Source organism: Rhinocladiella mackenziei, assembly GCF_000835555.1.
Source record: "Rhinocladiella mackenziei CBS 650.93 unplaced genomic scaffold supercont1.4, whole genome shotgun sequence".
Taxonomy (NCBI): domain Eukaryota; kingdom Fungi; phylum Ascomycota; class Eurotiomycetes; order Chaetothyriales; family Herpotrichiellaceae; genus Rhinocladiella; species Rhinocladiella mackenziei.
In genome coordinates, this window is record NW_013550601.1 from 1,216,518 (window position 1) to 1,237,965 (window position 21,448).

General features: G+C 50.1%; 10 protein-coding genes across 10 annotated transcripts; 5 read left to right on the forward strand and 5 right to left on the reverse strand.

The window, feature by feature from the left end:
- Positions 1-422: 422 nt before the first annotated feature.
- Z518_05565 (uncharacterized protein) lies at positions 423-1,052 on the forward strand (the record flags this gene model as incomplete). The annotated part of the gene is made up of 1 exon (XM_013416377.1): positions 423-1,052. The coding sequence occupies one exon, from the start codon at positions 423-425 to the stop codon at positions 1,050-1,052; it is 630 nt and encodes a 209-aa protein (XP_013271831.1).
- A 53-nt stretch (positions 1,053-1,105) lies between these two features.
- Positions 1,106-2,740, reverse strand: Z518_05566 (uncharacterized protein; the record flags this gene model as incomplete). Its single annotated transcript, XM_013416378.1, has 3 exons — positions 1,106-1,981; positions 2,032-2,597; positions 2,647-2,740. The coding sequence occupies 3 exons, from the start codon at positions 2,738-2,740 to the stop codon at positions 1,106-1,108; spliced, it is 1,536 nt and encodes a 511-aa protein (XP_013271832.1).
- A 1,036-nt stretch (positions 2,741-3,776) lies between these two features.
- Z518_05567 (uncharacterized protein) lies at positions 3,777-5,997 on the forward strand (the record flags this gene model as incomplete). The annotated part of the gene is made up of 9 exons (XM_013416379.1): positions 3,777-3,892; positions 3,954-4,101; positions 4,161-4,268; positions 4,325-4,414; positions 4,479-4,683; positions 4,760-5,225; positions 5,291-5,384; positions 5,455-5,708; positions 5,781-5,997. 9 exons carry the CDS (start codon positions 3,777-3,779, stop codon positions 5,995-5,997), a joined length of 1,698 nt encoding a protein of 565 aa, XP_013271833.1.
- A 769-nt stretch (positions 5,998-6,766) lies between these two features.
- On the reverse strand, positions 6,767-8,566 carry Z518_05568 (uncharacterized protein; the record flags this gene model as incomplete). The annotated part of the gene is made up of 1 exon (XM_013416380.1): positions 6,767-8,566. The coding sequence occupies one exon, from the start codon at positions 8,564-8,566 to the stop codon at positions 6,767-6,769; it is 1,800 nt and encodes a 599-aa protein (XP_013271834.1).
- Positions 8,567-9,672: 1,106 nt separating this feature from the next.
- On the reverse strand, positions 9,673-9,954 carry Z518_05569 (uncharacterized protein; the record flags this gene model as incomplete). The annotated part of the gene is made up of 1 exon (XM_013416381.1): positions 9,673-9,954. The coding sequence occupies one exon, from the start codon at positions 9,952-9,954 to the stop codon at positions 9,673-9,675; it is 282 nt and encodes a 93-aa protein (XP_013271835.1).
- A 1,972-nt stretch (positions 9,955-11,926) lies between these two features.
- On the forward strand, positions 11,927-12,349 carry Z518_05570 (uncharacterized protein; the record flags this gene model as incomplete). Its single annotated transcript, XM_013416382.1, has 1 exon — positions 11,927-12,349. The coding sequence occupies one exon, from the start codon at positions 11,927-11,929 to the stop codon at positions 12,347-12,349; it is 423 nt and encodes a 140-aa protein (XP_013271836.1).
- Positions 12,350-14,180: 1,831 nt separating this feature from the next.
- On the forward strand, positions 14,181-14,849 carry Z518_05571 (uncharacterized protein; the record flags this gene model as incomplete). Its single annotated transcript, XM_013416383.1, has 1 exon — positions 14,181-14,849. The coding sequence occupies one exon, from the start codon at positions 14,181-14,183 to the stop codon at positions 14,847-14,849; it is 669 nt and encodes a 222-aa protein (XP_013271837.1).
- A 122-nt stretch (positions 14,850-14,971) lies between these two features.
- Z518_05572 (uncharacterized protein) lies at positions 14,972-15,867 on the reverse strand (the record flags this gene model as incomplete). Its single annotated transcript, XM_013416384.1, has 2 exons — positions 14,972-15,189; positions 15,249-15,867. 2 exons carry the CDS (start codon positions 15,865-15,867, stop codon positions 14,972-14,974), a joined length of 837 nt encoding a protein of 278 aa, XP_013271838.1.
- A 477-nt stretch (positions 15,868-16,344) lies between these two features.
- Z518_05573 (uncharacterized protein) lies at positions 16,345-16,833 on the forward strand (the record flags this gene model as incomplete). Its single annotated transcript, XM_013416385.1, has 3 exons — positions 16,345-16,500; positions 16,551-16,630; positions 16,725-16,833. 3 exons carry the CDS (start codon positions 16,345-16,347, stop codon positions 16,831-16,833), a joined length of 345 nt encoding a protein of 114 aa, XP_013271839.1.
- Positions 16,834-17,851: 1,018 nt separating this feature from the next.
- Z518_05574 (uncharacterized protein) lies at positions 17,852-21,353 on the reverse strand (the record flags this gene model as incomplete). Its single annotated transcript, XM_013416386.1, has 2 exons — positions 17,852-21,033; positions 21,086-21,353. 2 exons carry the CDS (start codon positions 21,351-21,353, stop codon positions 17,852-17,854), a joined length of 3,450 nt encoding a protein of 1,149 aa, XP_013271840.1.
- Between the last annotated feature and the right edge of the window lie 95 nt (positions 21,354-21,448).

Here is a 21,448-nt window from a genome sequence, read left to right on the forward strand (position 1 = left end):
GAGTGATGGCTCATGGGGTTTCCATGGAGCGCCATATATGTATTCGGAAACGACGACAGCTGCTCATGCTGCGATCAGTGACTTACGATTTTGCTCTGCTCAGGCATGAGATCCCGAGGACGAGTCTACTGACTTTGGTTTGTATTAGCGGCAAGTCAGGGATGCAGACATCCTCCTCCTGCAATGTCCCGGGCTGCAGCGGATCCCGCATGTGTGGACCCTTAGGACTATTCCCAAATGAGATGGTAAGGGAAAACCTCCCCGAAGCCAGACGGAAAGATACTATGTTGGCCTGGCCAGGTGGACCCTGCTTCAGCGAGTATTCTCTTTGGCAAAGAAATATAGGTGGCATCTCCGGGTTCGATATCGAAAAAAATATGGTCGCGCATCTTTCAGTTTCAGTAAAGCAGTCTCGGGCCAACATGGCGCAAATGCTAGATGCAACCGAACGACCGTTGCAGGCGCAGCAAATACACCCTCATACCGACTCAACACAAGAGCCAGAGAACATGCTTCTCAAGGCAGTCCACCAGTCACCAACAATGAAACAATTCCGGCTCTCAAACAATTCTCGTCCGGTTCAAACTTCCCGAAGACTCTTGAAAATCCCGCCCCAGCGTATCTCCAACCAGATGACCCTTTCGAGTCTTTCAGGACCACAGAGGATTGCCTGCGAACCATACATCGAGTACTGTGACGAATTCGGCACCCTCGTGGCAGCCTATTACCTGGGACCCAAACTCGCCGGGCACGCCGGAAGAATTCATGGCGGGCTTCTGATGACGCTGTTCGACGAGTGCATGGGACGAGCCTGTTTTCCTCGGCTTGCAGGCAAAACTGCAGTCACTGCAAAAATCGACGTGAGCTTTAGAAAGCCAGTTCTGGTGGAGAGTGTGGTACTTGTCAAGGCCTGGACTGAGAATATCGAGGGAAGAAAAGCCTGGGTAAAGGCGGAAATCCTGCAATTTGACGACGAGAGTCGCCCATGTGCTGAAGCTTCTGCCTTGTTTATCGAACCCAGAAATGCCGCCGAGATGGACATTTTGATATAATGGCGACAGGCCGGGTTGATTTTAGATCTTCCGTTGACCGTTCCATAACGTTATTAGACCAATAAGACATCCACATTCAGCTCCTTCATGACCTCTCTCCAATCCACCGCAATAAGCTGTCTGTCAAGGTTTAGCTTACGAGAAGCAACTTCTCTTTTCCGCCAGACCTCGTCGACAACTTTCTTGACCGTGAATCGACTGCCCATCCCAACTGTTATAGCAGCCTCTAACCACGTCCGTGCCATCGACATAACTCCATCCGAGGATGCCTCGACTGCGGCAATGAAAGCTGGCCAGAGGGACATATTGCCATAGCCGTGAGACATAAAAAGGTTGACGTTTTCGAGGGTTTCAATGACGTAATTTTCCAGCTTTCCAGGAGGCAAGTCGAATAATGTTCGATAAAAGTAGATAAAGGTTGCATTGACGAAGGCTCCAAGCTGATAATGAGCGGCAGGATTGAGGATCGCACTTCCACTTGAGGCCTGGTTTGCGAGGTTGGACCGACAGACATTGAGTAAGCTTAATAGTCCTTGGCAGCGGTCTTCCATTACTTCGCTGCTGTCGCTGTCTCGGTTCATATCTGAAATGCAAGATATGCATTCTAAAATTTCCTGTGTGGCACCAATCGTGAATCCAAACTCGTGAGTTGATTTAATAACGGAGAAGGACTCCTGGCTAAATGTTTGAGATGAATTTCTGTCAAATGCGTCGCTGTCAGATAACTGCCTATGCAACTTATCTTGTCCGTCTTCGGCGTCGTATGCGAGTCGGCTTGTGTCACTGATAATACCAATTATATTCAGGCTTTGTATGGAAGCGCAGGCAAAGTCCGAATCTTCCCACGGCCTTTGAGCCTGGTACTTCCAGAAGACATCCCATGCGCCTCGAAAGTGGTGCCTCCAGTTCCTAGACTGGCCGCTGTATAGCTGTTGTCACAATCAGAAAGATCAAGCTCCTAGGAGGATCTCATCGTTACCTCAGCCATCATCAAAGTCATTACCACAGCCAAGGTATCGGTATCCGGCTCTGTGTTTCTGTTTAGACTGTCAAGTAGTTGTTTAATAGAGAGGCCATAATACTTCGAGGCTCTTGCCATGTTTTCGTTGTTAGAAGAGGTCAAATGAGCCAAATTGAAAGCAGCATGAGCCAAGAGGGCATTGAATAGTGACCTTTGTGTGGGTAACGTGTGATGTAGAGCCCTGGCAGGGTACGAAGACTTCCACGGATTTCTCGGATGTTCAAATGGCATCATGATGATGGCGACGTGATTCACATAGTGATGGAAAAGCATCCTTTCCTCCTGAGTGAGAGGTGTTGGGCTGAGAGGATCATGTTCCAGGTTGGGGATACGGCTGGCAGACAACAGAGCATGCCTGGACCGTTGCTCGCTTGATCGAAATGCCGTGAATGGATTGTAGTCTGGAACATGGAAGACAACCTTGAAGTCGCTGATAGACTCTGTCGCATGTTCTGGGTCGCACTGTGATATCAGGCCGTCCACGGTGTCTGAATCGAGAATCGGAATGTTTTTCCATGTCTCCTCTGCGTGGTTTAGCGCAGTCTGAATTAAGTTCTTGTGGTCAAACCATACCGCAGGATCTGTATCGTCTCTCAGATGAGATGTCGTGACTGCCATCTTGCTTGACCCAGATCAGTGCTGCTTCATAGCTACATGTGAGACCCATTTGGATGCAAGAACAGCACTGTGGCCTCTTTTCATCGCACTAATACCCGCATGATCAGCTCTATCAACAGAGGCAGAATCCTGGCCAGAGCGTAGGTTGTAGCTTACCTTTACTTTTCGCCGGCGACAATTCCGGCAGCCCTAAGCATTGTTAAACTAGTAGTTGGGTTCTTGTCATCGAAAGTGCTCGCTTACCGTGAATGTGCGATCACGCCGCCGAGGTCGCCCCGAAGCATCTTTCAGGTCCTTCATCTCTGGACGCTTGATTGCTAGCCGCTACCGATATTGATTGTGGCAAGCAGAGGGGCTGCTTCGGGATGAGATGCAAAGAAAGGAGAAATGGGCACTAGTATTTGAATGCACGGCACTCCGAGCCCTTACAAGCAAAAACTAGAGTTGGTGGAAAGTGGAGTATGGTTGAGACCAGGGCTATTCGCAGGATAGTGTGAACTTGATGAGCCACCATCAGCCCGCCCTGCGCGTATGTCCCGCATAGGTGATAAGTTTAGGATCAAATATCCCGAAAGAAGACCTTCAGGTAGCCGCGTAAAGAGTCGTTCGTCAAAGCCTTCCTCATCCTCCCGAAGTGGAATAGCGTACCTTGGTCAGATCGGTCCGCAGGCCAAGTCTCATTACCATGTCCCATATTATCTGTACCACTATCTTGCTTCGCTGCCATTTGTCTGGCTCCTCACTACGAGTAAAGTTTGAACCAATAAAGTTCTTCGTTCAAGACTCGGAAAGCCGTGCCAGATCAGGATGAGTCGGCAAGCTATAACGAGCAGATCGGTTTTTCCCAGGATTCAAGAAGGTACAACCTGATAACTGCAAAGGTCAAGAACAGTATGGAGCAGCTCGCGAGCATACTAACGACTGTTTTATCAAGCCTCCTGGAGAGCTCTAGGCCTACTAACCTCGAGCCCTGTGGATATATCACCATGAACTACTCCCCTAAATCTTTCACGTCGACATAAAGTTTCGCTCTGAGGTTCTCTGAGGTCTATCTTCTTTTGACTATCCCCTCTCACTTTCATATCATGGACAGAATGGGGACCAAAGAAGTCTCAACCGCGAGGGAGATTATGACGACGGTGGACAATGAGCTTGGACTGTCTCAGATCAGACAGCCTCGCTACGGTCAGACTCGACGAGGGTGAGTAGCAGTAAGAATGAACTCCTGAAGTCAAGACAATGAGATTCTAATATTCTACCAGACTCAAAAGTCGGCACATGCAGTTTATGGCCATTGGCGGTACGATAGGAACGAGCTTATTTCTAGGCATAGGGTCGCCCCTCACGATTGCCGGTCCGCTTAGCCTGTTCCTCGGCTTCTCTCTTACGGGGCTCGCAGTCTATGGCATGGTACGGCCGCCTAAACTTCCCTTCTTTGGTACTTGTTGACTAGTAACTTCATGTTACAGATGCAATGTCTGGGAGAAATGGCGACCTGGCTACCATTGCCAGGAGCGATTCCCCAGTACTGTGCTCGATTTGTTGACGACGCCCTGGGATTTGCAGTGGGATGGAACGTGAGTAGAACCCCGTACATTGACCGAAGGCATGGATGCTCATAACCTCTTTACAGAATTGGTACTTCTACTCGATTGTATTGTGCCTCGATATCAGTGCAGCTTCGATTGTGGTCGATTATTGGCCAGGAGCAAGGCATATCTCGGTAGGACAAAAGACCCTACGCATACTTTTTCCAAGACTGCGCAGTTCCTAACATCTTGACACAGCCTGCGGTATGGATCTCGATACTTATTGTCCTTGTACTCGTCCTCAATGTCTTTGCTGTGGACATCTACGGCGAGGCAGAATTCCTGTTTGCTTCCATCAAGATCATAACAATCGTGGGCCTACTGATCCTCTCGGTCGTCATTATACTCGGGGGTGGTCCTAATCATGACCGTTTGGGTTTTAGATATTGGAATAACCCTGGAGGTAAGTTCATCTTTCGCTACGTACTCAACAGTCTGAGCCGTTGAGACCCTGAGAGTAACTTTTTTGAATCTTGTAGCTATGAAATCTTTTGCCCCAGCTACAGGAGATACCGGTAGATTCCTCGGGCTGCTTTATGTTATCATCTTCGCTTCTTTTACGTTTGGAGGAATAGAAATGACCGCAGCGTCCGCTGGAGAGGCTGAAAACCCTAGACGCAATATCCCCAAGGCAGTGAAACGCGTGTCTTGGCGGATTGGTCTCTTCTACATTCTCGGCAGCCTGGCACTCGGCATGATCGTGTCTTCAGATGATGAGCACCTGCTAAATGCTCAGGAATCGGGTGCACCTGGTGCTGCCCGGTCTCCGTGGGTCATCGGCATTACGAATTCAGGCATTACAGTGCTCCCTTCAATCATTAACGCGGTCATTCTTACGTCTGCAGTGTCATCGGCGAACGCGTTCCTCTACACAGGGAGCCGCGGCCTGTTTGCCTTAGCTCAAAACGGCCAGGCTCCGAAATTCTTTCTTAGGTGCACCAAGAGGTTGCTATTGACTCATCCAACACTGCGACTGATGGAACTCCCACTGACTAATTCGCTCGTTCCAGGGGTGTCCCCATATATTGTGTTCTTGCGACTAGCTCGATCTCACTGCTGACCTATTTGACGCTGTCCGTTGGCGGTTCCAAAGCTTTCGGCTGGGTAAGTGGCACAGATTCTTGCGCATGGCATTCGAAGCTCTATTTGCTGTGCTAACAACCAATTGATACAGTTTGCCAATTTAATCACTACTGCTTGCCTGTGGGCATGGATGGCCATCTGCGTGGCCTTTCTCCGGTTTCGAAAAGCTCAACAGGTCCAAGGTTTCGACCAACGCGAAGTCGGATTTAAGAATCGGTTCCAGCCATATATCGCGTGGTGCACCCTGATCTTCTTCACGATCATTCTAATTTTCAACGGCTTCACGGTTTTTTTGAAAGGCAGGTGGAACGTGGATGACTTCCTCGTTGCATATGTTGGTGTTCCGTGAGTCCACAACAGTCAGCCTCCGTCATCGCTTAGAGTAGTCATTTGCTGAACACCATCTCAATTCTCTAGTATCTTCATCGTCCTCTATGTGTTCTGGAAGATCGTGAAAAGAACTAGGATTCGTCCATTGAGCGAGGTGGATCTTCAGACCGACAAGACAGATGTCGATGAACTGGAAGGTACCTGGGAAGAGCCTGCGCCTAGGAATATCGTTGAAAAGGTCAGTGGCCACAACGATCCAATCACCTCAGCTTCTCCGTGTCTCGGCAATCATCATGAATCGTGAAGTCTGACCGCATTGAGCAGATCTGGATCTGGCTGGTTTAATTCCAACCCCGAATGGGAAGTCGCCGGGTGGCATCTGGACTATTAGGAATACGTGTTTTGTAACACCCAAACCGACTATTACAGCAACTATTACAGCGAGCGCCCAACCACTCGAGAGGTTGCCAGCCTCCGAGAGGAATGCCAGCCATTCGAAGGCACGCTAGCCATCTGAAAGGACAGGAATCCCAGCCATCGGGGCGGCCAGGGACAGGCGGGCATAAGCAGGCGCCTAGGAGGCTTCAGATGGAGAGATAGGTTTTCAGTACACTACAAATCATACCCTATCATGTACACTGGCATGTTCCGTGATCCCTCTCAGACCCCTCCGTAACAAGCCATATCCTCTATGGTACCGTTGTTACTGTTGACAGGGTGAGCTATTCGTGATATACTGGCATTGGTGTGTCTATCTGATCTGTCTGAATTGCGCGTATTCGTCGAATTCGCTAGACTAGTATACACGTTGGCGAGGACCAAAGCGACGGTGTGAGAGCCGTACAATCGACTCTCAGACGTCCTAGAGTCACCCCTCAGACGGTACACGAGGCACTCTTGTGGCACCCGAAGTCGAGAGGATTGTTGAGCATATCAGTTCATGGCATCTGGTTCGGTCAGCATTGCGAAACAGGGGGAGCTTGCATTTCTATGAACGGCATAAGTGATGAATTACCCACGAGTGACCGAATTCGGATTCTTTGCGCCTTGGCAGTGTCCTATGTACCTGATCACTAAAACTGCCAAGCCCGCAATGGAACTTCGAATGTGCTCGGATTTGGACCGCCGTAATGGATGTCAAAACGCTCGTCCAGTTCTCGATGAATCGGCCGGAAGGTATCAGCATCCGCGCCGGCGATGGCCAGGCGAATCCTGTGGTCCTTCTTGATCAGGGCTGCGATCGCGAAAAGCTTGAAGGCGACGGTGAAATCTTGTTCTGGCACTACTGGCTCTGCATCTGCGCGGGCAAAGCTGTGCGGCGACGGGCCTGGATCGTATGGGAGCTTCTGAGTATCTGAGACCTTGCGATGGATCGCCCTAAGCATGCCCTCCGTCAGATAGGTAACCCGTCCATCTGGCGCCACGTCCTCGAGATAAGCGAATATGGTTGGGTCGTCAGTCTGAGTACGCATGTGTAAATTTACGACAGGCCATCCGCAAAGCTCCGTGTCTCTTTCCAGTGGTGACGTATCGTATGTTAAGATTTTCGTGTCTTGAAATGACCGGTCGGCATAGTCAGGTGTTGAGAACTGGTACCATCGATTCCTTTTCCCGGTGCTTGCCTGATAATCCACCCGCAAAGTATCAATACCGGCTTGCGCCGTGGTGCGTCCGAGAGAGCCTTCTTGTCCGAGCAGAAATTTGGTATTTTCAATTCCGATTGGAGGCCATTGAAGTGTATCCAGATATCTGCCAGTGCCCAAGACGTAGTAGTGGATAATGCGCGCAAAATAGCGCTCAGGGATGTCCATCTGCATTGCCTCAGCAGCGAAACGCAACTGTTCGACATGCTGCTCTTCAATCGAAGGCATCGGATCATTCCTCCCAGGCAGCAGAGGGTCTGCACGAACACCTCCACTGTGATCGTGGGCAGTGATGAAGACCTCGGTCGGAACGCCTGGCGTGCAACGAAAACGATTGATGGCTTCATCAGCAGTATTGGCATCAACCCAGGACGCCCAGAACTGGACTGGTTTCTTCTGCTTTAGGACGGCTGGTATATGTGCGGCGGTGCAACTATCGAAGATCTTATGCCCGTTCAAGCCAGCGTCGTCACGGAACAAGGCATTGTCGTAATCCTCGAATCTCCAGTGCCTGCCCAACCCTTCGCGGGTGCGAAGCGCTTGTTGCAGAATCAAACAATGCGGATCTTCATCCACCGGCTGAAATGTTGGGAACAAGCTCAAACAATCTTGTGCATTCACACGGCCGTCCAAGCCGGCGTGTCGAGGGTATATAGGTCGGCCATTAATGGTGTGTGGTCGACCAAAATCAATTTCGTATACACCCGTAGACCAGTCCTTAAACAATGAATCGTTGGGGCAACCGCCAGGCCAGAAGAGCTCCCAGAAGTCGAAGTCTGTCGCGCGCGGGATCGATGCGATCAAGCCTGGTGCGTCGCGGGCAGTGGCCATGTCGGCGGTATTTCCAGTGTATGACACTCCAGTTGAGATGACCTTTCCATTCGACCAAGGTTGTGCCGTAATGTGTGCAATGATCTCTTCGGCGTCTTGTTGCTCATCTGGACCCAGCTCGGCTGCGCGTGGGCCAAATGAGGCCGTCGTGCCACGAACATCGACAACGACGGAAGCGTATCCGGCGCGCAGCCAAGGATCAATAGATCGTGGATCTCCTTGTCTTCTCGCGGTGGCTCGACCATAGCGAGTCTGTACAAGCAACGTAGGAACTTGTGATGTTGGAATTGTGCGCTCTGGAAAGTAGACACTGACTGCAAGACGTACGCCATCACGCATGGGCAGGTAGTAAGATACATCACTCCATCCGTAGGGATTTGCGTTGCTGGACGAGTCCATTGCTCAGATCAGTCCAGACTGGAGGACGAGTGTGTCCATCAAGCCACGCGAGAGCGGGAAGCATTGCCTATCTATAACACACGAGTCGCACAGACGGTGCCGGCGTTAGCCTTGTCAACGATGTCTCCACTTCCGTCTCTCGCTATGAGATCCCTCGCCACCCTTTTCGGGCAAGCGCTGATCACGAGCGTGATGCCGCTATTCTCCACAGACTTCGTCTTCGACATTGCACAGAACTTCGTCGCAACAATCACAACCCTGGCGCCACGAAGCGAGTGGCCCGGACTTAAAGAAAAATGGCTGATTACTGGGACCGTCTCTCTCCACTTCCGCCTCTCGCTGTGAGATCCCTCGCCACCCTCTTCGGGCGCCGATTCCACACACACCGCAACTTCCTTGTGCTATGACTTCTGAGCTGTGACACAGCCCGACCTAATGTACTTTGACCAGCGTGTCGGCAACGCCTGCACGTTCAACTGGCGATGGCCTCGGGAAGGCCTTCGCTTCGATGTCACTACAGCCCCCCACACCATGATATGCCCCACCCCTGTCTTCACTTCCCAGGCGGAGGCAAGGCAGGATCCAGTTCTGTGCCGTAATTTTCTCACTGGATACGACAAAGCGAGCAGATCCACCAAGGGAGGCCTGCAGCGGCGAGCGCGCTTGGAAAGGTCGGTCGACCACGTGCTACTTGTTCTCAAAAGGAACAGGGCCTGATGAAAGATATTCTCCAAGTCAACAGCCAGGTGAAACTGATGCTCGAGGGAGAGATCGAGAGAGTACGGAGGGCGAACCATCGGGAGCGACAATCGTCAGCACCCTCAAAATGTACGAGGCGGCTTCCGTCAGCTGAGGTCCCTCAGAGCCCTCAATCTATTCCATTTGACAACATGAACCATATCCGGGGGATGACTTGGGCCAAGAACTCGAGTACTGTCTCCAAGGCTTGCCTAGCAAAAGTTTCTCCGCCTCGTCTAGCGTCCCTTTTTGTTCAAGGGTCAAGGACAAGATGCTCATGACCGTCAACGTCGTGAGGTGCAAAGCCTCAAGACTCTTCTTCAACACGGCCTCGGCCGATGATAGAAGTTGCTGAATTGGAAAAGTGTTTACGACAGGATTGTTGCTTGCCGAACAATCATCTCCTCCGCCGCAACTACATGAGCAAACTCCTTTTTGGCGTCTGCAAAGTGCTGAAGGTCCAGACTGGTGAAAGCCAGTAATGGCTTTGAAATCAATGTCCGAGAATGCTTTGGCTCCAGTGTCTCATCTCTGGCTTGTGCAGCCTGCACTGCAAGATTTATCCCTCTGTGAATTTGCTTTAGCCTTTGTATACGAGCGCCAAATTGCTTTTTGATGTAAGTGTAGAAGGATTCTTCTTTCCAAGCCATCTTTTGAAAAGATTCGCCGCGGTTAAACCGGCTCCTTCAGCTTCTTTCATCCTCCCTTGTTCAGAACAGGTCATTGCGAGATTAGCCAAAGTGATGATCGTGTCCAAATGTACCTCGCCGAAGACTTCCTTCTCCAAGTCTATGACCTGCAGATGTATGTGTCTTTTAAGTGCCAAGGTCTAGTAAGGGTGTACGCCAGGTTTCCCATGATGGCCAGGATGTCATGATGATCAGGACCACGGACTTTGACCGTAATAGATAGGAGCGTCCTTGATCAGGCCTAGTGGATCTAAACTACGGTAAATCGATATCGTGTTCTTTATGCTTCTCAGCGTCTTGGGGGGAGCTTGGTCGAAGTTCCTGACTGCGCAATGGAGGACATGGTGTTCGACACTCTCAGCTTCATGACATCGCTTGTATTCCCTCAACACTGATGACAGTACCGATCAAGGGCCGGTGGTACCGGATGAGCTTCGCCAAAAGCTGACAGGAGATCAATCACTTCACGCGCTTGTGCCTTTGTAGCATCTTCCAATAGAAGTCAAGCTGAAACGCCGGGTTGGCAACACAATCCGAGAAACAGAATTTCACAGGTATTGCTTCTTGCTGCATTCAGCATTCACAAGCTGCTGCATAGAATCCCCAATATGTTGAAGGACTAGATCTATCATGCTTTGCTCATTGGGAAAGGGACAAACCGAAAATGAACGATCCGTGTCAGCCAACCAAGAATTTCCAATCGAAACAGAAATTCTGTAAGGGGCTCTGAAACCAAAACTTGTGAACTTATCTAGTGTGAATCATATGCACGATCCTTTCTGATGAATCAATCGATAGGCGCGTGCGCATTGGCACCGGCCGAGTATCTGGGCAGAGCACCAGCGATCCATCGAAGAATCCTTCCAGTGATGTCCTTCCTTCCGGCCTGAGGCTTATGGTTATACCGATGAGGTTCTCCGCAATAAGGCGCACTTTATCTTCCTTTTCCGAAAGTCCAAAACTTTGTTCGAGTGGAATCAGCGGAGTTGGACTGGAGCACCAAGAGGACTCCTCTCTCATCACTGCCGACGGTGTTGACCTCGATCATGATGTCGACTTTGTGGAAAAGTATGAACAGGCCGAGCAACCCGACCGAGTAAATGTCAGTCTTCTGGACATTTTCAAGTGGAAAGCCTCGATCGTGCCATTCTCGGGTCGTCCAAATTCCGGCATCCGGAAGCATATACCGAGTTGAATCCTCTTTGCACTGATAAAGAACGGCCACGGTCTGAATTGAGGATGTGGCAAAGATCTCCTGACGTAGCTTTTTCGGAGACGAGACAAGGCCAGATCTCGCTGGAGTCGTCAACCTTCCAACACATGACCATAAGTTTGGATACATCAGGATGCTGCCGGATGAGAGGATTTTGGAAAACCAAGATCTTGGAGATGAGATCGCAGTGTTCTTATTCTTTCAGCGGTTGCATCGTAAGCAGAATAGCGATTTGAAAAGATTGATCATCCAGAGAGAAGTTTAGAAGGCAATCTACGGTGCTGATCCTCAGTTTGAAGAGTGGAATGAAAGTCATCAAACCAGCTTCCGATCCTTGTGGCCAGAACGGTGTAGGCATTTCAAAATTCAGAATTCCTACGTCCGGGGACACGACCATGCCCGCACTCATTGAGCGGATCATTGGGCATTCGATAGCAATATCTACATCCGCCGATGCCCACGGGCACATTTCGTATCCGTATCCTTGGCTAGTGGCTGCTGTAAGCACCGAGCTCGGCTCGAGCCCTTCAGAACCTGACTGCTTAATACCTGTGTTCCGGTTCACTTTCTTTCTCTCCCGTCAAGCGGAATATTGTGAATCAGCGTCGGAGTCCAGGTGGTATCTTTGCAATTACCCAAGTCATCCTGGTTCAATACTCTCGACAAGGGCACACCAACTCAAATTTCCGAAGCCAGTGGCGGCGATAAGGCAGAAAAAAGATGGAACTGTCCCCATCAACCTGGAGAATCCTCGGTCTCTCCGTCACAGCAGGGTACATCGGGCTCGGTACATTTGCCATTACGCAGCCGGTTCTCGCTGCCCAGGGCTTTGGGATCTACCCGGAGAGCACACCGCCACCATCGACGAATAGAGCCTTCAAAACGGACAAAGACGAGCATGCCAGCGCAGTCACGACTTCGATGCTCCTGCTCGGCGCGAGGGATCTCACCATCGGTCTTGCGCTGGCTTCGTTCGATTACCAAGAAAATCCTCGTGCCATGGGAACACTGATCTTGAGCAGCTTCGTGCTCTGCGGCGTCGATGTGCATGAGATCTGGAAGCTACGTGGGCCGGCTTGGGGTTGCGCTTTCGCGGTCGGCGCAAGTATTTGGATGGCTATCGGGTATGGCATGATTCAGTAGGATGAGAACTGAGTTGTGCTTTAGGATCGGCTTGCGGATGTATTCCCCCGCCTTGCCCTTAGAGGAAAAAAGAATCTCCAGTCTCCCTAAAGATAAAATGATCCCAACAAAGTGTGTCTTGAGTCTTTGTAGCGTATACCTCAGCATGCAAGTGAGACACATTTCCCGGGATCCCATTCTAGATCCCATATATATATATGAACTAATCATCCATTGACATAGAACCAGTCACAGCTGTTACGTAATCAGCATCTTTTCCACCTCCAACTTTTGGTCTTTTTTGCTCCACTGTCACGAAAATACTCTAATCCATGGCCAAGTCAAACCTTCATCAAAGCTAGAATAGATCGCAGCCACCATCCCCCGAAAAAATTCTCACCTCGAAGACCAGCACCTAAACTGGGAGAGACTCCATCCTCAGCCAATGCTCTTACAGGTCTGACGTGTGCCCCTTGACTCGACAAGACATCGATACCAAACAAAGACTTCATCTAGATGAGCATATACACTCTCGCAATCCGTATCAACTGAGCCCCCTTGGTATGCTTCTGGAGGGGGCAAATGCAGGATGATGAGGCGCTCTAGGTAATTTGACTGCATTGGGCGTCACAAATCAACGAATGTGTTGACTGTGCCATAGTCTCAGATTCGGTAAAGCGCTGACAAGACTCTGGCTGCTCACACGTGCTTGTGCGAGTCGACCCTTTAATGCACCTCCCTGGCCGTCCCAGGAAGTGAGAATCGAACCGGAAAACCATCTGCCGAAAGTCAAGTCCGACCGACGCCCGATTTGTCCTGAGGAGCTCGAAGGCCCAACTGTGAAGGTAGTCTGTGCACTGGCCTCGATAGTCATCCTTTGGAAGGGAAATTAATTCATGTATACCCTGCTAGCAGCTAGCAGAGAGTCTCAAGCTGATGAATGACCATGAGAGAACTGGACTCCAATAATGTCGTAGAAATAAAGCATGAGCGACCATTGTCAGGCTGATCAAAGGAAGACCTTGATGATTGCCCATGTTTGGTTGGAGATCGTCATCTTCTTGAAGGAACAGCACTTCCTTCAGAGCACGAGTTTTCTCTGATGGGTCATTGAATGGTTCTTCAATACCAAATGATACCGCGTCATACATGCCCTCATCACTCGTCCCGGAGATGGACACGATCAAATGACTTTCGAGTCTCAGAAAAGTCCTGGCGGGTGCCTTGATATGCGAACACGAACGCCAGAAGCAGTGAGTTGGAATCCACAAATTCCGTGACATATAGATTTTTCCGCGTAGTACCTTGCATGTTGGTGAGCAGGTTGAGAATCCCCCCTGCCTCGTCCGAACACTGCACCTATAACCGTGAGCAGAACTCCGGCATTAATATATCTCGAAGCCCATCTACCATTTTTAATGCCGTCCCATAATGCCTTCCTTTGGTCGAGAATAAATCCATTGTTGAACGGCAAGGAAAACCTCCGCCGAGGTAATTCTGGAAGTCTAGAAACTAAATCTTCCGCACGCCCCAAGTTCGAACGTTGAAGTTGTAGAGCTGGTTGGAGAGGAGGCTGGCCAGATATTGTACAAGGCCGTGGCAAATGAGAGGGCAGTTGCTCATCGAGGATTCAACATTTTGCCGAATTAGCCAGGATGGACTTACCTAGACATGTACTGAAAAAGGTATGGAAAATGCACGTGATTTAACCCGCTCTCGATTTGGAGATTCCCGAGCTCGAAATCTCACGACACCTATTCTTTGACACAAATGTTTCAAGCCGGTCCTGGACCTCTAGCAATAGCAGGCGTCTTACTTGAGACTGAAGCTACGGAGTTTCTCCGAGGTCGACATGAGCGGAAAGAAGATTCTCACCGCGCCCTGGTCTCGCGCCTCCACAATTATTACCCTTCCGATCTCAACCCGCCATTCCATCCTCCGAGCACTCCTGCGGCAAGAGCTCTCTACCTTAACTCCTCGAAGCCCGTCCCGTGCATCGTCAACGCAAATCTCCCCGGATCGAATTGTGCGACCTCTCGTGCCACCGCCCAAAGAAGGCTCTGGCCCTCTTCTCTTGCGGCGCCCGGATCGCGAACTCCCAGATGTTCAGAAGGTGAACATCTGGGTGAAAACGCTCCCTATCTTCATCCTGCTGATTGCAGCGTCGAGTCTCGCCATCTTCAACTACCAAAAATCGTCATCGTCAACGGTCAACTCAATTCTTTACGCACTGCGCACGAACGAGCACGCCCGCGAACTGCTTGGCGACGAGATCTACTTTGCCGGTAGCGTGCCCTGGATCCGGGGTACGCTGAACCCCTTGCACGGGAATATTGATATCAACTTCTGGGTGAAGGGCACGAAAGCTACGGCACAGACCCGATTCGTGTCAATTCGAAAGAAAGGAGATGTGTATTTTAAAACGTTAGAATGGAGTTTGAAGACCAAGGATGGGCGAGAGATTCAGTTGCTGGAGATGGAGGGTGCGAAGGATCCAATGCAGCAAGAGCCAAAGATGTGAAAACGGCATTAGAATAGGGGAAAATTTGGTACACCATCTCTATGCGCCATGCAGAAAGCTGGTCTTAAAGATTGGCCAAAGAATGAGAAGAGTGAATTACCCCCCCTTCGTATACCTCCCGTTCAATCATCCGGTTTTACTCTTGAACCTTTGGAATTGATGCCCGTCGCACTAGATTGACCGGCAGTCACAGCTTTCTTGCTGGAAGTCCTGCCAATATTCCACCCCCAGGATCTCAAAGTTTTGACCACTTTGGGGAGGACGGCCGCGGTAAGAGGGACCCGAAGGAATATGAAAGATTTATGAACCGCATATGCCAGTGCCAGCTGCGTCCATATACCTGCCCCAAAAAAGTCAGTCTCGTGTTCCTTCACATAAATTCGAGTCAGAAAGACATACTAGCATTGTCGCCGCGATTTGCGGCCTCGGCCTCTTTATAGCCATGATCTTGTACAGCATATGTTTCATTCGGTTCCTCCAAGACTCTCTTGGTAGCTCCCTCTTCAATTTCAGGTCCATCTTTCAATTGTCCGCTTGCCCCGTCGACCTGCTCCTTCGCTTCCTTGGGTAGAGGCCATTTCAGTAGCTCCTTGATATGTGACAGAATCACATGTTCCCAATGCCCAATGCGATCTGTGCCCAGTAATTTGACGGCGAGGAAACAAAAGGGAAAGTCCAGCGCGGACAGCGCAAAGTACACGCCCACAGCGGTCCATCCATATTCCTTGGATAGCCTTTTCAGACGTTGGGAGACACTGAGTTTTTCTTCAGGAGCAGCAGCAGGAGCAGAGGAATTGTAGCGTCGACCATTAGGTGCGCGACGTCTGAATGCTTGTGTGAGAGAATTTGTCGTAGGTTGCCGGGTACGTATCGACCGTGTCAGACTGGCTGTTTGCAATGGTCTCGTCCGGAACGCTGTCTGAGATCGTTGGAGCTGGCGAAATGCCTGGCGGAGTGAGGGTCGCGTCTCGAAGAGCTGTCTCACCGCATTGCGCTGAAGAAAGGGTATGCTCTTCATGCCTGCGGCTGAGAATATCAACAAAAGATGTTGCAAGGGAAGGAAGAAGAAAGTGGTTGACGCGCCATGAAGAGGAGATTCAAAGTTCTGGCCACAGAATTTCGCAGGCTCCGATGTCATCGTCGGAGTTTGCCATCACAAAACTCCGGCGCCTTCAGCCTTGTACACCAGAAAAAGGAGGCCTACTCGTCCCACTACGGTGCCTTCGGTCTCCTTCTCAGATTGCCTCCAGCTATCGTAACACTAATGATTTGATGGATGCCATCCCCGGACATCGATGAGAGCCATCTAGTTGTACTTACTTGCATCATCTATTCCTTCACTTTTAATCGGGCAGGCATTAACCCTACCTCTGCCTCGTTATGTCAGGCATCTCTATCCTAGTATGTTCTCTTGTATCAAATGCAATCTTCCCAATGCATATGGTATATTTCCGACAGGGTAACACTTTGTACTAACCCTGATTCCGTCGCTTCCATGACCTCCAATTCTCCAAGTCAAGGTGACGTTCGTGCTGCGAAGACTTTCTATCGACAGGCTTATCAACGTGCCAAATCTGAAACTCTGTCCTCATATCTCTCCGGGCTCTGGCATATTCGTCATAGCACGATGTTGACGACTCTGGGTTCGAAGGTACGCCAACATTCACTCCGTCAGCACAACCCAGCAAATTTAACTGCCAGCGAGAGAGCGGCTCATGTTACCATGCCTACAAAGCCGGGGCCTACTTCATACCCAATGACGACGCAGAGCAAGTCCGCATGTATGGGCAACACAAAGCCATATTGATGGCTTCCTGGGAAATGGGGGATCTTCTACACGCCATTGAATGCCGAGGTCATCGACATGGGTGACAGATACCCTAAGGCTGTGGTCATTAGTATTGACTGGAGTCCCATTCAGCCGACCGCAGTGTCACCGACCGTGAAATTCGAAGTCGACGATGTGGAAGATGAGTGGACCTAACCGGAGAGACATTTCGATCTAATTTACACTCCATCCTAACATGGCTTAGTCACTACAAACCAGATTGGCTAATTCAAAGTCCATGACATCTTCTTAGACGAAAGAACTGGCTGAACTACCATTGATCCCAAGGGTTACACAAAAGTATGATGCAACATGTTGTGTGAATACATTTGAAAATGGGCAAAACATTCGACCTAGATTTCCCTCAGCTGAGAGACCTAATGATCGAAGTAGGCTTTGTCAACGTCGTCCTTTGCGAATTTCAAATTCCTGTCAGCTAGTGGTTGGATAATCCAAGGATGAAATAGGCCGAGAAGTCTCAGCAAAAAGGCGATGACGGAAGGTCTTGAATCCCTAAGCCTTGCCATTTTCACAAGTCGCTTGAGTTGGAGTGAGGATGACTTGAGGAGGAAGGATGCTTATGCCTACTGGCCGCGATGCGTGTTCACCAGTCGCCTTTTGCTCGTGCTGGACATGTGCTCCCTTTCAGATATTTCAGCACTATGATCTATGGCATGAAGCCTAGCTAAAATGAAGTCCTCATCGCACTCAAACGGCTCGGCGACCGATTGGACCTCAAAACTCTTTGGAGTACTTAGGTGCTCAAGGTACTTGGTGTTTCGTACAAAACTGCTGTTGACATGCATAAGCTCAAGCTCAAGTCTCATTGAAGCTTTTGTACCAGTTTACTGAGATAGAGCACTTGATACTGAACGAAGCCCATCACACCTTTCTGCGTTTCTCATGTTCATGGTACCAGAGTCCAAGATCAGTGAGAGTGTTTAGGTGGTCGACCACGTTTCTTGCCCGTTGCAGGCTTCAAAGGCGACACTCTTCCATTGACACTTGTCCCACCCTGACTCGGCTTCCCGAGTAGTGACGCCTCGCCTGAATCGTCACTGTCAACCCAGCCAGCCGCGGACACTTTCGCAATGATGCATATGGAGGGCTGTGGCGGTGGGGTATCGGGATCTTGAACTAACTGCTTAAGAACGGTGGCGGCAGACCGTGATTCTTATGCGTCGATGAGTGATTCTTGTGACCACGCGTCATCGAGGCTATCACCATCATTGTTCATCCACTCGATTGCTGCCATCTTGGCTCTTCTGTTTGCTTGGGCTTTGGCAAGAGGTTGAGATGTACCAGGCACAGGGACTGCAGGTGATTTCGCAAGTTTGGTTCTCTTTGGTGGCGGTTCCGGCGAGGAAGTTGTCGAAAATGATGCTTGTCTTCGCTGTGTAGAGGACTGTCTGGGCTCTGGAGCAGTGATTTGTTTTGCTATCGGACGAGGTTCGTTCATCGTCAATGGAGGATCAGGGACAATTTCAACACGTGGGCTTGATTCTAATGCAGAATCCTCATCGTCTGTCGTATCCCCTCCTGCCGACGCCGCCTCCGACTCGAGATCGTCGAAATCTGCGTCATCTAACCGGACTATTCTTTTCCCGTTCTTTTGCCGCTTAGGCCATTTAGGGCGCTTCGGGAGCATTTCATCGAACTCTTCTTCCGACCGCCCCTCATTATGAACGGCTTGCATCCGAGTCTGGCGTCGGGTTATCTCAGCATCAGAAGAAGGTCGAGGAACTCCGTCAGGCGCAGCTTTCCTACGATCGCGGTGACGGACTGGCGTAAAATCATCATCTCGTTCGACGACAACATGGTCATTCATTCGAACCCTCGTGGGTAGTTGCTGAGGATTTCCCTCCGCCGCATTGAGAACAGGGGCTGATGCTTCCACTCTATTTAATGCCCGCCGAGCCGTTGCTGCTGTCATTTTCACTTCTTCTAGCTTGTCACGATTGACCGGCAATTTGACCTGAAGGGATTTGCGTTGTTTCTTGGGTCTCTCGGAAGAACCTTTCTGGTAATGATATGCACGATGCTCCTCATCAATCCTGGTCTTCCTGCGTTTCCGCTCGACTATCCCGATGTCGCGAATGTCATCCGTAACGGGTGCAGAGCCTGGTGGTGCTTTTTCCACGATGATAGGAATTTGATGCCTGAGCTGGGGACCTGGATAGTCGTATGTAATAGCTTCGGTGAGATCATAGGCATGTTCAACATCTCGAATGACACCTCCTTCTGGGACGACATAGTGCGATGCTTGAGCATGGGTAGGTGGTGGTCCACGGTATCTTCGCGGACCTTCAGGGTTCTCGTCAACAACGCTAGCTGCCAAAGCTGGGTCAATCGGAATCCCTTCCCGTTGAGCCTGTCGAAGAACCTCATTTTCCACTCTATCGTTGCTGTCTTCATGATCATTAACATAATCGTCGCCCAATTCAGGATCATTAGCTTTAGCGGCATCCGCTTCTTTACGTCGTTTCTTCAGGCGACGCGTATCATCTCCATTATCATCGCCTGCTTTCTGAATCCATCCGATGTTGGAGTAGCTGAAATCCACAAGGCTCTCGACAGACCGTGGATCTGCGATTGCTTTTGTATTATGTCCAAGAATTGTGCCGGAGGGGATGTAAGGCTTGTAATCGGGCCTGCTGCGACAATTGCGGCAGCCACAAATGCCTCGGCAGCTGGGACATTGCCAGTCCGGATCGGCCAAAATGTCTTGCGGCATCATATCATACGCTCGGAACAGCAGGCCATAGCAGTAGTTCTTGTCGCACGTCGCACAGGACGCTTGTTTCCACTTGGGTTCCCAATGCATATCTACATGACACCGAGCGTGCTCTCTGACAAACTTTTCGGATCGTTTGATCTTTTTCTTCTTTCTCACGTTTCCGTCGGCATCCATCACCTCTTCTATGACTCTGTCGTCGCCAGTTACCGGAGATGCTGGGCGCCGAATATCACGAAAAGGTCGTCTGGCCAGTTCAAGTTGGCAGATCTGTGCCAATGTCCTCTTTTTCCCGAGTCGATCCAACTCGCTCTTGAGTGACATGGGCGATTTTTCGGTCAGCTGGCCGTCGTATTGAAGAATTTGCCGTCGCCATTGCTCATGTTTCTGAGTCAACTCTTTCCACGTCCATTGTTCGGCCCATCTCAATTTTGAAATGCAGGCACAGCTTCTACCGATAGCATAGCACTCCATACATATGTCGTAGGTATCCTCTTCGCCATCTGGCATGGCTTCCACACAGTTTGGACAAGTAAGAAACCGGTTGAAAATATTGCATCGGCAATATGAACAAGTAATGTTACTGTCATAAGGGATCTTCTCCACATTCTTTTCAGGTCGGTTTTCAAGAAAACTCTCGGACACCAATATCTCGGTGAAGAGGGTCTGCAGTCTGCGGAAGTCCTTTTCCAGCCGACGAACTTTGGTGTCATTCTGTGGCTTTTGTCCCGATGCGATAGATGTTGATCCCATTTTTTCATTGGTTCTGAGGAGCTTCGAATATTTCCGCATGGTATAGAAGACGATGGCTTTGTTCTTGTACTGCTCGTCTCGACAAACCATCCGTGCTCGAGGGAGCGCTTCGTGCATTGCCATCTCCAGAGTTTCCACCGTGGTTCTGTTCCATGCGACCTTCATTGTTCGAGTACCTCGATTCCAGACTTGATGGGGTGCCAAAGGCGGAATGAGAATGAAATCACCAGGCTTTTGCTCCACAACATAAGTCTTGAACGGCGCGGTTTTCCAAGCATTGATCTGAGCGAAATGATTTTCAATCTCAATGTCATGGCCGAGCCTCGAAAGCCAGTATTCAGAAACGACTTCCCTCTCTTTGCTTTCCGTCATGAACCAGATGGAGGATCCGGGTTTAGTCAACTTGCCATCTTCAACCAGTCCAGTGGAAGCTTCCACCATGATGTTTTGGCCGAGGCTGGCACACATTTCTCGGTGGGCGGGAGTGTATGTTCCCTCATGACCAATATAACACATGAGGTTTTCTGCCCGCATTTCTTTGGGAAGGCTGCTCATCAAGTCCCCAGCTTTCGCAATTCCGTGACCTTTCGTCATCCCAGGTTTGGTGGGGTCGTTCGCATCCACCTCTCCGAACCCATCGATGTCTCCAGTGGTATCATCGAGATAAAATAACCCTCTAGGGATAATTTCGGCCAGTTTGTCATGCCAGAGCTGCGGGCAGTCAATATCCTTGAGATACATGCGCTGCCGCTGGGGGTCCTTATAATTCCGAGCGGTCCACTGATTTGTGAGGGGTGCCATGTTATTCAAGTAATGGCCGATGGACAGGGGAACATTGGCTTTCTTGGTAAGATCTCGAGCATGTTCAACTGGACACGCAGATTAGTATGAATAGTTCGAATCTGAGTCTTGGTTCCCTACCCTTGGATCCACAGTTATCGCGTAACCATTGAAGCGTAAACGTCCATCGATCTAAGCGTGACTCGTAGCCTTCAATGACGAGCGGCTTGCCTCCCAGGATAACATGGATCAAAACTAACTTTTCAAAATTCTCCAGGCCTTGACGGTCGATCATATCACAGTGTATTCGCACGACCCATTCAAAATTGGCAGTGGATTCAACGAGCGCTTTCAGATCGAACTCCGGCGAAATAGGCTCGAAAGCTGCGCACGGTCGTGTGGACGGCATGGTTGAGAGATGTTTCAGAAGTTCACTCTGCTCTTTGGCCAGGGAAATAACATTCTCTTCCTCAGACAGTTTCTTGGGTTGAACCTCCCATTCAT